Genomic DNA, 16,882 nt, shown 5'->3' on the forward strand with positions numbered 1-16,882 from the left:
TTTATCAGTTTAGATTTTTAAAAATCTAATGTTTTAATGAAAGTTAAAATTTTTTATTTCAAATTGATTTAGTGAAGTTTTGTAATGTATATTGCATCTAATTCATATATTACTAATAGCTACTTGAGATGGGAGGAAGTGGAAAGTCCCCCCCCCCCCCCTCATTGAAGTTTTAGTTTTAAATTTGATTTTTTTGGGGTGGGGGGGGGGAGGATATTTTTTTTCTATAGACAATGTCACAATGTTTTTTAGGAGGGTGGTGGTACTCTCTCCCGAAATAGTTATAAATCTTTCCAGGACTTATGAGAAGCTACACTGCACTGTAAAGAAGAACCATATCGGTTCAGTGGTTAGCTATATTATTCGGTATAGACAGACTGATACAGACATCCTGTTACTTTCGTAGAAGGACCTTGAAGGGTTAAGACAATGGACAATAAATAAAAGTACATCTGTAATAGAGATGATTACATTACCCCTTAGATTAAAATTATTGGTTGAAAAGTATGAATCAACCAAATAAGCAATATAAAAGTACCCAAAGTTTGTTACCTTAAACACTTTGGGGGGTATATTATGAAATCTCGATTAGTTTGTAAGAGCCGACGGTGTTCAAACTTTTTCACCAATAATATTAATCTTCAAACGCGATAATTCCAATGGGTAGGGGGGGGGGGGGGGCTTCATATCAATTTATCCTTCATTATCTTATCCTCTTATAGTGATGATGACCTATTTGGTACAAGTCATCTCCACGCCACCTTGAATAAACTCTGCCTGTGAATTGCAGTGTAACGCGTTCAATCACCCAGGTTATTAATTAGGGTAACAGACAACCAACTCTTTGATTGCACGGCCTTTGTCTGAAAGTCCTAACTGTGCATGGTAATTACTAGCTTCAGTTTTGGGCCAAGGCATTACCCCTGCTATAACTTTTAATGTCCAATTTTCATCCCCTAGGAGTTACCGCATAATCATGACAAGAAAAGATTAATTATTTAAAATTTGGAACAAATTGGCTTTTATAAAGTTTTTCATAAAACCTCTCTATATATGATTTATTTAAGGCCGAATTTCCATGACCTTAACAAAGCAACTGATAAAATGGCCATGTATCAACTCACTTCAGAAGTGGTTTTATGAAGAACTTTATAAAAGCAGACTTGTTCAAAATTTTAAATAAATAATCTTTGCTTTTCTTGTCATGATTATGCGGTAACTCCTAGGGAATGAAAATTGAACTTGAAATTTTCAAATCTAATTTTCTCAAAAACGGCTGCATTTTAGATTTTATTGAAAAGTAAAATGAAGTTACCTAACCTAGGGTAATGAAATGCACTATGTCCCAATTTAGGTTTTAACACAAAAGTCAAAGCACCCTCGAACACACTGTGTAAACGTCATCTAGAAATGACGTATTAAAGTAAGTGATATGACGTCAACAAAAATAAGATGTGGCTTTTTAGATATGATAATGAATATTAACAAGGACAAATATGTCCATAAGTAGGAAAATATATTTAATGTAAAAAAATAAACAATTTTGTATCATATAAATAATATATATGAGCATTTTATTAAAGGACATAAGTTAATCTTTTCCAAAACTTATTCCGACTTTTTATTTTGGAGGGAGGAGATATCAGAATAAAAATTATTCAGAAACCCCAAAATTACACATTTTCTCATTTGTTGGATTAAAATCTTTGGGTACCTGCAGGGATCTGAAGGGATAAGACAGTGGACGATAAATTGATGTAAATCCCTAATTACTAGGGTTGGGCCGGATATCCGGTTTGGCCGGTTATCCGGCCGGATATCCGGCCATTTTCAATATCCGGCCGGATACCGGATATTAAAACTATCCGGTTACATGATATCCGGCTGATTTTTTAGGCCGGATATCTGGTTATCCGGCCGGATATCCGGTATATTGCCGGATATCGAACATTGTATCCGGCCCAACCCTACTAATTACCTCTTCTGTAGACTATAATTATTTGTTGACAAGTGCTCAAAGTTTTCATCCAACAAATGAGAAAATGTTTAACTTTGGTACCTGAGCTGGATCTTTAAATGGTTTAGTGGTGCGCTGAATCGGGGCGATCCAGTTCACCCCGGTTTGGAGCGGCAATGTCACTTGTTGAGTGCCATTGCCGCGCCAGTACCGCGCCTCTGGGCGCGCTGATTCGCCTATTCCATTTTGATTTAAAGATTGAAATCTAATAATATCTAGGTGCGCCGAACTGGATCTCCCCGATTCAGCGCACCACTAAACGATTTAAAGATCCAGCTCTGTATGATTTACATAAAAGTGTCCCCTCCCTCTCTGATAACATGTAGGATTTTGATGGTTGGGGTTGATAATCATTTAATAATCAAATTGTAAGTACGTACAAACAATAGAACAGCATGAGTTATAGAGTATGTGCTCGCAATGAATGATGACAAAAATAATTGTAATACGTTTTGGAAAAGTGGGGCATAGATTGAATTATTTTCATTGGATCATTTTCAAAAATGGATAAATTGCTGTACATTCATAAAATTACTACTTCTGTAGATTGAAAGCATTGGTGGAAAAGTTTGGACACTGCTAGTTTGTATCAACCAATCAAGATTCATTAAATGTACCAAAAATTTTAGGTCAACAAATTAACAGTCCATTGTCCCCTCCCTCCATGATTTCAACCCTCAAATATAATTTGTTAGACCCCATCCACCCCATAGATACGCCCTTACGTTTAGAACAAGTGGACAGATAAATTTGTTAGAAAAATCAATAAAATCTTATTATTAATAAATAAAAAAAAGGATTTATTCAATGTAACAAAATTTTGAAGTTAAAAAAAATCAAAATCTTTATTTTACAAACGAAATATGAATATTAAACCTCAAAACTTTTCATATAAATAGGGGGAATGCCTTGGCCCATAAACAGGCGCAACTCATTGCCATGCACAGTTAGAAATACTCAGACAAAGGTTTTACAATCAAAGGGTTGGTTGTCTGATGGATGTTACTTAACCTAATACCCTTGGGTGTTAGAGTATCGCATCCCATTACACGCTGATGATGTTCTGGATTCTCTAGATAATCATATAAAAATGAAAGGATAAAAATTTTGTTGGAATACATAAACATAAATGATAATATATGTTTAATAAAAAGAATAAGACTAAGATTAGTTTTTAGTCAATTGTCAACAAGTGATTTTATATTTATATTAGAAGCAAATAATAGTTATTTGTCGCATCGTAATATAGACAGCTTTCCGCGGATATTAAAATAAAAAAATAAGATTAAAACCAGGGCTAACAAAACTGGTTTAATATTCGTAGAAAATTGACTGTAATACGATGCTAAACATGATTTTTCAGTATGGGAGAGTACCGGTTCTAATCCAGCGGATATAAATCGGTTTCCAAGCCATACTGGAAAATAAAAACTAAAAATAGATAAACAAGAATGACAAAATCCAAAAAAATCATAGCTCAATTTTTCTGTGAGCTAAACAAATTATAGGGATAAACGAACATTTTTTATATTTACAATTTTTTAGTATTCTAATTTTTTCAAAGACAAAATGCAACCGGATGGTATGGATATGTTTTTAAAAACATATGGATATCCAGGTACACACATAAACATATGGACAACTAAAAAATGATCCTTTCGAGGGGGGGGAAAGGATACTTTCAAGTTATCTAAAAATAAGAGGGTGGGACAGTGCTCTACAAGCTCTTTAGGTGAAAGCACCAAAATGAATTTTGTTTGTTTTATTCAGAGGACAGAGATCAGGAGGGGAATGAATCTGGAAACAGTGACGAGCTCACAGGAGGAGAGGTAGGATTTTATCAGCCATTGTGGCGTGGGTTCGATTCTTGGCCCCAACACAGCATAATGATTTTTAATTAAAGACGTTTCATATGGTTCCTTCTGGTGGCGTGTCAGATGCGCGACTCAAGTAGGAATAATGCCGTAAAAAAAGATCTTAGTATTCTTTGTTTTGGAAAAGGAAAACATTTACAAAAGGGGGTATGGGTAGTTCCACTTTTTCTTTCTTTCTTTTTTTTTATAAGGGTAGGGGGGGGGGGGTAGGGGTGCAAAATGGGACGAACCAAATTCCTCCTCCTTTATTTTTTTGTGCACATTACAAGATTTTTTTACTTTATGTTGTTTTCACGAAAAATAAAATGAAATAATTCTATTAATTATATTTTTAAATTACAGGAACGGATGAGTTCTTTGGAAGACAGACTAGGTGGAGATGACAGATCTTATTCCTCACATTTACACCCATCACTTAGAGGTACCTAGATGTCTTGCTATCTTTCTATCTATCCTTTTTGACCATATTGATCTTATTCCTCACATTTACACCCTTCACTAAGAGGTATCTAATTGTCTTGCTATCTTTTTATCTATCCTTTTTGACCATATTGATATTATTTCTCACATTTACACCCTTCACTTAGAGGTACCTAGATGTCTTGCTATCTGTCTATATGACTATCTATGATCTTGCCTACGTTATTGATCTTATTCCTCAAATTTACACCCTTCACTAAGAGGTATCTAGATGTCTTGCTATCTGTCTATCTATCCTTTTTGACCATATTGATCTTATTCCTCACATTTACACCCTTCACTGAGAGGTACCTAGATGTCTTGCTATCTGTCTATCTATCCTTTTTGACAATATTGATCTTATTCCCTACATTTACACCCTTCACTTAGAGGTATCTAGATGTCTTGCTATCTGTCTATATGACTATCTATGATCTTGCCTACTTTATTGATCTTATTCCTCAAATTTACACCCTTCACTTAGAGGTACCTCGATGTCTTGCTATCTTTTTATCTATCCCTTTTGACCATATTGATCTTATTCTTCACATTTACACCCTTCACTGAGAGGTATCTAGATGTCTTGCTATCTTTCTATCTATCCTTTTTGATCATATTGATCTAATTCCTCACATTTAAACCCTTCACTTAGAGGTATCTAGATGTCTTGCTATCTTTTTATCTATCCTTTTTGACCATATTGATCTTATTCTTCACATTTACACCCTTCACTGAGAGGTATCTAGATGTCTTGCTATCTTTATATATATCCTTTTTGATCATATTGATCTAATTCCTCACATTTACACCCTTCACTTAGAGGTACCTAGATGTCTTGCCAACTTACTATCTATCCTTTTTCTATCTTAAGTTTACACCCTTCACTTAGAGGTATCTAGATGTCTTGCTATCTTTCTATCTATCCTTTTTGACCATATTGATCTTATTTCTCACATTTACACCCTTCACTTAGAGGTATCTACATATCTTGCTATCTTGCTCTTTTCTCTACATGCCTCTCTATACCTTTATATTCATCCTATAGATGCTTTCACATATAGTGCCTGTCGAGAACTGAAAACCCACCCTCCTCCGTTATTTTGGAGAATTTTTCTCCTATGCGTAACCCTGCGGGGATACCCTTTACCCAATACAACCTAACCTAAAGTAATGAACAAACAAACGATAAAATATTCCCCCCCCCCACTTATTTTCCTTGTTTTTATTTTTATTTTTAGAAATGAAATTATCTCAAATTAAAGAAATATATCTTATACAAAAAGAAATAAAATTTCCCTTGAGTTTAAGCTTTCTTAGAAACAATATAAAGATTTAAATTTATTTTATTTAAACCATTTTTGTTTCTACGCTAGTATTTATTTAATTTTATAATAAAATATTTGAATAGGTTATTTGTACATTTTATTATTGAAATTAAAAAACCTTTTCAGATACAAAACTCATTTGATATTCTTTCATTGAGCATTTGAAAACATACAAATTAATTAATTAAACATTAATGTTTTTATATTGTATATCTTTTATTCTTTCATTTAACTATATCTAATTTTTTTCCTTTACACCATTTCTATTTATCATCAAGCTTACTAAATATATATTTTTAGTAGCGAAGTTACTCTATAATTCGAAAGGTCCATCCTTCTGTCCGTTTATTCTTCGCTCCTAATGGATATTATGCTAACCGATGAACCGATAAAGTTCTCCTTTACAGTGTAGCTCATGGAAGGATTTATAACTAAATTGGGGAATGGTACCACAAACCTACCAAGTGAAAGCGTCCCTATAAAAAATAACTCCTTTATTTTTTTTATTTAACTAAAATTTCAAATAGATGGGGGGAGGGGGCGACTTCCCCCTACCTCAAGTGCACCAAGAGGCCTCTAGCTAGGGTCGTAGTCGCTAGTATCTTATTTAAGGGTGAAGTCGTATTTACACAGTAGCTTTTCTATTGTAACTTCGTTTTCTTTTCATCATCCGACAATTCTTTTTTTTCAGTTGTACCTACTGGTTCACTGCTAGGTCACTCTGGCTCTGTGCCTGGGGTGGAGGGGCACATGTCCCTCCACGGACCCCCCTCACAACTTCAACAGTATTCCACGCACAATTCAGAAAATGGAGGTAGGACAGTTAGGACAACCTACAAACTTGTTTATAAATCTATCCTAACCTTTCTAAAATTTTGAGATTTGATATTTTGGTGTACTTTGATATTTCATTTAAACTATCAAATAATTAAATGTTTATTGGTTTTTTTTTTCTTTGAATTAATTACAAAGGCGTTAAATAGTTTGTTTTATTGTCAGGAGGGATGTATTTTTTAAGGGATTCAAAAATAGGAAGGCAGGCCTTCCAAATATCATTTTTAAGGGAAGAGTTTACACCCCCTTACACACACTTACAACTTATGGTTAGGATTATAATTTTTATGGAAGCTTTGAAGTCTTTTTAATTTGATTTTGGTCAGTTGTTTCTTTTAGGTTAATAAGCATTCTCTTTTCATCGTAGCATCTAGTGGCTAGGGGCGCAACTTCTTAATTTAATTTCTGAAAATTCTAAGATTTTATTCTTTTGTAGGTGGATATTATGGTAATATTGGCGGTAATGTTGACGAAAGTACTAGGTAAGTAAATAATTATAATAAAGTAACAGGATCTGTGGGTGTAGTGTGTACCGAAGGATTTCGCTAACCACTGAATCGATATGGTCGTCCTTTGCAGTGAAGCTTCTTAAAAGTCCAGGAAAGGTTTGGGGGAGGATTTCTCCACCCTCCATATAAAAAATACCCCCTCCCCCAAATAAAAATATTACTTTACTTTTTCTTTTTAAAACTCAAATTGACAATTGGGTGGCGTTCGACATTTTGTGGGAGGGTTTCTCCACCCTCCATATAAAAAATGACCCCCCCCCAAAAAAAAAATATTTCTTAACTTTTTCTTTTTAAAACTCAAATTGACAATTGGGTGGTGTTCGACATTTCCCCCTCAAACCTTAGGTGCCCCTACTGGCTTCTAGGGGGCATCACCGCTAGTATAGAGAAGAGCAGCTGATAAAATACTTATACTAACAATGATGACAACATCCATAAAAGCGAAGCACTGAAACGGTAGGACAAACGAACATTAACACTTGTATAGTGTCTAAACTGAATTATCAGAATATAAAAGTATAAGAGTCGAAGCAAAATTGTAAGTAAATTTGTTGAAAAACTTCTTGATACAGGATAATGTTTATTGAGTTTATGGACATACTTACATTTTTAGGATTTGATTATAAAGTTGCTTCGCTTAAAATATTGTTCTTTGTTGTCCCAGGAATCAATATACCAAAAATCAGATCAAACGGATAATTAGATCACATAAAAATTTGCTGTTAAAAAATTAGAAAAATCAACATGTTTAAAATGGACGTACGGACATTCTGGTAATGATTATAGAGTTGCTTTCTAAATCGTACCTAACTACTACAGGAATCATCATGCAAAGTTTGAAATCAATAGGACAATTCTAACATGCCTAAATTATCGAATAAAAGCTATCTATCTCGGACGGACGTACGGACCGACCCTAATTATAGAAAAGCTTCGCTTTTAAAAAGTGCCTTAATACCATTTAAAGTTTTAAGTAAAAATTATAACTATATGCAATTTAAGATATAAATATAATACTTTCATAATTTTTAATTACATTAGAAAAAAAACAGAATTAATCTATTCTTAATCCTGACTTTTATATTTAAAAAGATATGTCAAAACTTTTTTCAATCTTATAACTTCTTTTTATCAAGTCCATTTGTAAAAAAAAAAAACATAAATCAAGGAGCTATAAAACCCTATGATCAAAGAATGGGCAAAGAATAGCTTAAAACCATTCCTGTACCTTAAATGGAGAACCCTGCAATGGCCAAAATAAACAAAAGGAATTTTAAATAGTAACAAAAATAAACTTATAGATCGAACTTCCAAATATTAGCTTTGATGAAGTATCAAGATGTCGGTTTGCATGTCTGTAGCTTAAGATCTCAATAACTGCTCTATCGATATGGTTCTCGTTTACATTAAAGCTTCATATAGGCCATATGAAGGTGTGTAACTGTTTTAAAGGAGGAGAAAACATCTCTAAAATTAATTAATTTGTTTTTACTCTTTCTTTTAAATACTAAAATGAAAATTTGACTTCAACCCCCCCCACTTTCCTCAAGTGCCTCTAGAGGCGTTGCCGCTAGATATACTGTGCTTTTAAGAACAATTTTTGGGTATAGTCCCTTTCGTAACATCGCACCTTATGGGGCGATTCTTCGTAGTTTTCACAGTAGCTTTTCTCCTGCGGGGGGCTCTAACCCTGTGGGGCATCCACCTAACCCAATGTAACCTAACCTAACTTAAAATAACCTATTAAAAGCCATTTTAAAAATCCGACGAATCGCTCCTTATGGGCCGGTGTTACGAAAGGGACTATTTCCTAATTTTTTTTATAACCACATGTTAATTTTTCTTTAGGAAAAGAGAAATCCGCTTATTAAAGAATCGAGAAGCTGCACGGGAGTGCAGACGAAAGAAAAAAGAATACATCAAGTGCTTGGAAAACAGGTTGGTTACTGGCCTACTATTGGTCAATAAAAATGTATACTGGCCTACCATTGGTTAATTAAAATGTATGCTATTGCTGGCCTACCATTTGTCAATTAAAATGTATGCTGGCCTACCATTGGTCAATTAAAATGTATACTGGCCTGTCATTGGTCAATTAAAATGTATACTGGCTTACCATTGGTCAATTATAATGTACATTGCCCTGCCATTGGTAATTTAGTTTGTTTATTGGCTAATCATAGGTCATTTGTATTGTAGGACTTTATTTTTTATAGTGCTTGGAAAACAGGTTGGTTACATGATGTAAATAAGTCCCAAAGATTTCTAAGCCTACGAATAAGAAAACTTTATTATGAGACTGGGGACTAGTGTAATAAACAGCCCAATATCCCTACCCTCACTGATTTACTGACCTTCATAATATATATCAAGTGCTTCAAATAGTTCAAACTGTCTAAAATTAGTGCTTAATAAAAGTAGCGTAGCAATAGCAAAATATCGGTAGTATGATAACGATGTATGTACTTAAATTTAAAGGTACTCTATGACCATGGTACGTCTGCTTTGAAAATTCATTACCATAAAAATACTTTTCTTTACTTAAAACAACGTTACCTACAAATGGTATATTAAATTATTTTAAGATCTTTCATATAGTTTTTGCTCTTTTTTGTTTTTACAGTTTTAGTGCGTCACAATATAATTGTAATATAAAAACTAAACTTCTGTAAAAAGTATCCAGCGCATTTGGCCAGCGATTTTTAATGGATAGAAATATACTAGTTATTGCTTTTTACTATTATTTCCATCCAAAAAAATCGTCATCAAGCAAGAAAGATATTACCAATATGAAAGTTATTCTGTCAATTAAATTTTCTTTTCTCAATTATATTTATTTTAGAGTTGCTGTGTTAGAGAATCAGAACAAAGCGCTCATAGAGGAACTTAAAAATTTAAAAGAATTATACGCAGGTTAATATTACTTCTTTTATGTACCAAATCATTTCTACAATTATTATAAGGAGTTGGTCAGTCTTTCAAATATGCACCTAAGCGTTATATTTGCAAGTGTTTATATAGCAAACTATTGGTTTTGAATTAAAGAATTAAAAAAAACTCGTAGCACTCCTAAAAATCACTTTTTGTAATAGAAAAAAAATGCCCATAAGCAAATTATATTCACTTCCCTCCATGATTTTCTTATCAAATGCCATGCTGAGTTCAAACTGCCTATTACATATATAACTACCTAGATCTAGTAGTGAGGACCTTTTTTGTCTGCTAGCAAATAGCTTTCTGCATTTTTATGTAGCAACTTGGTTGTGTTAATATTTCCGACGCTATTAGCTGATATTCAGAGACCCAATTGAAAGTAGACACAGGGTCCAAAGGGTGTGGACATTCAGTTATTTCACCCCTCCCTCCTCTATTCTCTTATTTTAATACAAATTTTAATAATGTTTATTTATTAATTCTCAGCAATCATTGTTTTAAAGCTTTAAAATCCGTTAATAAAAAATTAAAGTCAGTTTTCTTACTAGTATAGAGGTCCTTTAATATCTGTTCAAACTAATGTAATTTTTTAAAAAATTATGAAATTGTCTTTTTAAAAATGCATCTACCTTGTTTAAAAATATTCTTTCTTACCAGCTGTAACCAACAACTGAATTATTTCGAAAAAATATTTCTCATATGCTCCCCAAACATTATTTTAGATTTATTTGCTTGTTGACTATACCTTGAACCTCGTAATAGTGTCTGACTGATTATGACGTAAGAAAAAAAATAGCCAATGAGAGGCCACTATAAATTTTACCATTAGTCAATAATGACCTCTCATTGGCTAATTTTTTTTCTTACGTCATAATCAGTCAGACACTATTACTAGGTTCCTATACCTTATTCCTGCTTTATATTAAGAATAATCAATAAAAACATTTTAGGAGGTAAGATGTGATAATCAGACGAGATGAACACCTTTGAAAAAAAGACACAAATAACATACCTACACAAAATAAAAACAATATGCTCACTAAAAGTGTAGTTAAAATACAAAAAATATATCAAGAAAACAAATTTTAAGAATTGATTAAATCAATATTAATTGTTATCAGTTTAATTTACTGAATATATATATTTATGTTTTTTTTTCTGTAACCACAATGTTTAAAAATATATCAAAATATTACAAAATCTGTTTTAAAATATTTTTAACCTCAAACACAAATTTAAATAGTCTAAAAGAAACTAACTGTGAAAAAATGCTTAAGACAAATCAGAATTTTTAAAGAAGAAATATATTTTCTTAACTTTTTAGGAACATAATAATGATATAATAGTAAATTTTTAAAAAGTTGCACATTATAAATTTCTTGCATTTAGATTGAAAACGGACTTTTTTAGTAGATCAATAAAAATTAATATTAATACTAAAATGATAAATAGAATCTTAATGAGACAGCGTTAAATGGCACTAAAAAATGACGTCATACGATAAAATAACCAATGAAAGGCAAGATTAAAATTTCCATTGGTCAATTACAGTGAATACTGGCCTCTCATTGGTCAACTTTATTGTATGACGTCATATTTTTTGGCGCAACTTTAAGATGTCTCAATTTAATTACTCTGTGTTGTTATTAATGTTTAAATTTTACTATTTTTCATGTCAATTTTAATACTTTTTTTGGTGTTAAAAATATTAAATGTTGGATCAAGTCTGAATGACGATTGAAGTTCTTTTTTTATATAACTTTAGCCCAATAATCTACTTTTGACCATCATTAGAACGAATAAAAGTGCTAAGAATCCTAAAGTACTTGAACGATGAACTATAAATTAATATGAAAAACAAAATTAGCCCCTTTGAAGATTAAAATAATTAGCGGAAGGTTTAAACACTGTCTCTTTGTACAACCCAATTAAGATTCAATTAAGCTTTCGAATGGTAAAACAAAGTTTGAAATATTACGAGGGGCAGAATCATTTATAGTACAAAATATTTTTTTGCGCATTTTTCTCACTGTGGATGCTGTGAGTATTGGTTTAAAAAATATGACGTAACAAAAAAAATTAGCCAATGAGAGGCCGTTATTGACCAATGGCGGCATGCGTAGTGGACTCTCATTGGCTAATTTTTTTTGTTACGTCATATTTTTTAAACCAATACTCACAGCATCCTCACTGTGCTTCTAAATTATTAGATCTAGTATCTTTTAGATATTAGATTTTTAAAGAACTTTATTCATTTTTCTGACTTGATCCTATTTGTTTCATCTTAATGTAACCAAAAAATTTAAATTTAACATCATCAAATTAAAAACTTTGTCATTGTTAAATATTGTTTCATTTCATGTTATTTTTATTATAAAAAAAGTTTATTTGAAAAGTAAAAAGGCATTATCAAATATTTACAAGATGCCAATATAAGTTATTATTTTGTCTAAAGATAAGTACATTACAAAAGGTTATTTAATATAAATCATAATAAGAACTAGAAAATAAAATATCTTTTGTTATTTCTATTAATTGAACTTATTTAAAAAGATTTTGTTCAATAATAATTAAAACATAAGAAATAAGTAAAATATAAGAAATAACTGTTCTATTCACCTCAAACCTATGTGATACAATATATGATAAAAAATTAAAAATGTGAAGAAAAAAATACTTCTTACTAGTCATATCAGTTTTAGTTGCACAAATTTAGAGATACTTTGTTTTAGAAATAATTATTATTAAAACATTTTAGATACTTTTTTTTTAAGATTGATATTTCAAGATTACTTTTTCAATATAAATTGATTATTAATTGCATCGTATTATAGACAGGTTTCCGCGGACAGTAAAATAAAAATTATAGAATTAATTCCAGTTTTGTTATCACAAAGGGGACACAAGCTAATAAAACTAAAATGATTATAAATGATTTTTTTTATTGTCTGTAATACGATTGGATACATTATTTTTCAGTATGGCTAAGTAACGGTTTAATCGGTTTCAAAGCAATGCCTGAAATTATATTTCTTGCTTTAAGTTGAAATGTCCTTAAATTCACAAACCAATTATAGGGAATTAATTACTGTAATCTTAAAATATCTTTTTTATAAAGAGAATATTTTTTATCTAGAAACAGAGTTAAAAAACTATGATCATATCATCTTTTAATAATTTATTGTTAAATGTTATTTTCATTTTTTAAAAATTTTATTTTTGTAAAAGATGTTCATAAAAAAAAGAAATTTCTTTTTTATGATAATTTGGCCTTTTTTTTATAAAACCATCTTTTATAAAAACCTAATTTACAATGGATTTAGTAAATAAGCAGATTATTATTAAGCTACAAATGTAAAAAATGGCACCTTAATGAATTAATTATTATTTAATCACTAGATTATCATGTACTCTGATCCTCCCCCTTTACCCAATCCCCTCCCCTGCCACTTAAAGAACGAACTTACCAATAAATGATGTCCAAGTTAGCAATCTAAATTGACGACAATTTTCCACCTGTCATAATATCCACGTATATTCTATATCCATTGGTACCATGTAAGCCGTTAAAGTAGATTTTAAATAATCTTCCATTTACCTATCCTAATATTACTGGTGTATACCCTTCACTTAAGGTCAGTTGAATTTGAATTGCCAAATGTGTACACAGTTTCCTCGGTGTAGCCTCACCCTATCTCAATATTTACTACTAGCTAAAAAACTCCAAACTTCAAAAAAAATCTAAATTTGAATGTAAAAACTATTTATACATTTAACAAATTTTTTCAAATTTTGATTTTTTTAAAGTTTGAAGCTTTTTTAGCTAGTAGTAAATATCGAGATATGATAAGGAAACACCGAGGAAACTGTGTACACATTCGGCAATTAAAATTCAACTGACTTCACTTTATCAATGTTTAATTTCAAAATATATTTGTGTAATAACAACCAGAACGATGGGCTCAAAAACCAATATATAATTTATATTTATATGTGTAATATCTATAGGTATATTCTTGATATTTAGATGTTTTATAATTCTACATTTTATAGGTTAAAAATTTATAAGTAGAGAATATAATAGTACACTGTATAAAATTATTTTACAATTCTTTAAAATTTTAATATTGTTTGTATTGGTTTACATAATTCTGACATTTTACTTTTATTTTTACTACTAGAAACTCTTATCTACAGCTTATTCCTTTTCTAATTTTGACAACATAATAGTTATTTATCAAATCGTATTATAGACAGCTTTCCGCGGATATCAAAATGAAAAATTATAAGATTAAAACCCTTTTGTAAATCTTTAGGGGCCAAAGGTCTTAATTTTATTATTTTTATTTTAATTATCGTGGACAATTGTTTATAAAACAGTACGATACTTGGTTATACATTGTTGGTATGGCTTTGGACCAACTTAAATACAACGGATATAATTCTGTTTCGAAGCCAACCTGAAAACATTTTCCAGTAACTTTATCTCTCTGGATCTGTACAAAGCTCTTAAGTGACCTATAGGAAGCTTACATTAAGCATATTTAGTCAGTCCAGCTGGTAGCATCATTTAAAGGGATAGATATTAATTTATGTAAAAAATTGTAAATTAAAATTAAAAAATAATCTTTACAGTGCAGTGTATGAAACTAATTTTCTTTAAAATTTTAGAAAATTAAAAAAAAAGACATTTACATATAATATTATTAATAGAAAAGCATTTGTTAATTTTGTTTAGTAAAATATTTTATCATTTTTAGGAGGAAGGAAATTATGGCGCTTAATCTAATCTACATCCCTTTATTTTCCCAATCAACTTTTTTTACGTTTCTTTTATTTCTAATAATTGGGTATAAGATTAATTTATCGCCATTGTCCTACCCCCTTGTAGACCTACAAATGACGGCACTACGTTAAAATTCATTAATTTGATAAAATATTTTTGTTTTAAATTTTCACCCCTAAAGTCAATGGAAAATGATATTTTTTGAAGACTCTGTGTTTGTGGCCTAAAATTAATGTGAAATTTGTATATAAATGATATTAGTCAATATATATTTATATATATAAACAAGGAGGATTATCTCCATTAGTACGCAGTAATAACAAGCTAACTATATTCATATAAGGAGTGACAGTAAAGTGAGGTACAGTAATAATGTGTACATACATAATAACTTCTGTCTTTTTAAAAATGTCACCTATACACTTCTAAGGTAGCTGTCTATAGTGCCCCAGTAAAATGGGGATAGATGTTACTGCTTTTGGCTTACCTATATTTTATTGACGTCAGCAAATGCCCTATACCCCATCCCTTTTCTAGGGAGTTTCTTTCTTTCTTCCCTTTCTCTTTCCTTCTACTATGACGTCAATGAAATAGGTAGGCCAAAAGCTGTGACATCTATCCCCATTTTCCTAGGGCACTAGACACAGCTACCTTTCTAAATAAACTTTAAACCACTTAAAGACAGATGGACTTACAGACATCTCATTTTCTAGTAGAGTAGCTGCGCTACTAGAATAGAAAAAAATGTATATTTCTAAAACAAATAAAAATGATGTTCAGCAATGTTGTAAATTCTGGCCGTGAAATATATAGATGTAGTTTGTTTTGTTTTTTTCTTCTTTTTCTTGAGTAGCGAAACTTCTCTACGAGCCAACTTAACGTACGACAAGATAGTGTGTACAGTATTTTAAAGAAAAAAAGAATGAAGGTAGAAGACAACTGAACATCTACTCTATAACTTAATTTGTCCGTTTGTTTATCCATGATTAGAAAGACAAAAAAAAACCTAACCAAAGAGGAAATGTAAAAATGTTGGAGTTTTATGTCTTCGGCATCTCGGGGCTAAAAAAACTGGTTTTAATCTTATAATTGTACATTTTATATCCGCGGAAATCCGTTTATAATACGATGCGAGAAATAACTATTTATATTTTTGTTTACTAACATATATTTTCAATTCTTATCTTTACAAAAAGATAAATTATCCATAGAAAGGATTTATATTTTAATTTTTTTACAAACAGCTTAAAAAGAAAGGTTTAAAAAAGAACAAATGAAAGCTGTGGACATTTGAAAATTTTTAACCAGCGAGGGGATATTGTGATGTCTATTATAGCGTTTTCTTATTCGTTTCCTCAAAAAATTTGGGTTCTTTTTTTTTGAATTTTGATTGGTTGTTTCATTAAGTTCATTGTTGAATTGTAATTTACAGAATTGGTAATTTTGTGTATCATCATTATGTCACTCCGTCCGTCCTTCAGTAACGGATAGCTCTTATCGTTAATTTTGGCATGTCAAATATGGCCTATCGATTTCAAACTAAATAAGATGATTCATGTGGTAGTTAGGTACGATTTAGAAAGCGTATCAACTTTATAATCGCTACTCGATAGCTTTTTCGTTTATTCAAAACAAGCTCATTTTTTGCAAGATATAATTATCTTATTCATCTGAATTTTGGACCAATGATTCCTAGGTACAGTATTTTAAGCGCAGCATCTTTATAATCAAATAAAATTAATAGTTTTGTTAGTCCGGGCCTTGGGCCCCCGCGGTTTTAATCTTATAATTTTTTTATTTCAATATCCGCGGAATGTTGCTGTAATACGATACGATAATAACTATACATACACCCCATCCCCCATCAACCTCTATGCAATAACCTCATTTTAGTTGTGTTTCCAGGTTTTAGCCCATGCGACCTATCCTTTGAAGACGATCTGTGTAACGACGACCTTTCTTTTATTACCAAATATTTTGGCATATTTCATTCGAAATATTTAAAAACTTAAAGTACTTTTCTATTTCTTACATTTTTAGGTACTTGATTATTTTTATGTCGATATTCTTTTTACTAATTTTGTAATTTTAATTTCAATTGTCACAGTTTTGAAGAATTTTGATAAATTTTTTTATTAGAATTC

General features: G+C 31.0%; 3 protein-coding genes across 9 annotated transcripts in view; 1 reads left to right on the forward strand and 2 right to left on the reverse strand.

Moving 5' to 3' along the window:
* Positions 1 to 10,964, forward strand: part of LOC145323729 (cyclic AMP-responsive element-binding protein-like) — a 26,589-nt gene extending 15,625 nt beyond the window's left edge. Inside the window, exons 4-10 of the mRNA XM_080166217.1 lie at positions 3,788 to 3,846; positions 4,234 to 4,312; positions 6,367 to 6,489; positions 6,946 to 6,991; positions 8,867 to 8,956; positions 9,861 to 9,931; positions 10,903 to 10,964. Of these exons, the coding sequence (XP_080022343.1) occupies positions 3,788 to 3,846; positions 4,234 to 4,312; positions 6,367 to 6,489; positions 6,946 to 6,991; positions 8,867 to 8,956; positions 9,861 to 9,931; positions 10,903 to 10,916 (482 nt within the window). The 3' untranslated portion in view covers positions 10,917 to 10,964. The remainder of the gene's footprint in view (positions 1 to 3,787; positions 3,847 to 4,233; positions 4,313 to 6,366; positions 6,490 to 6,945; positions 6,992 to 8,866; positions 8,957 to 9,860; positions 9,932 to 10,902) is intronic.
* Positions 1 to 16,882, reverse strand: part of Sgf11 (SAGA associated factor 11kDa) — a 229,512-nt gene that overhangs the window by 78,760 nt on the left and 133,870 nt on the right. The window lies entirely within an intron of this gene.
* The window catches only part of LOC145323733 (interleukin enhancer-binding factor 3-like), a 200,880-nt gene that overhangs the window by 50,127 nt on the left and 133,871 nt on the right, over positions 1 to 16,882 (reverse strand). The gene's annotated exons all lie outside the window — the stretch shown is intronic.

This window comes from Acartia tonsa, chromosome 7, assembly GCF_053477335.1.
Source record: "Acartia tonsa isolate MP-2025a chromosome 7, ASM5347733v1, whole genome shotgun sequence".
NCBI lineage: Eukaryota > Metazoa > Arthropoda > Copepoda > Calanoida > Acartiidae > Acartia > Acartia tonsa.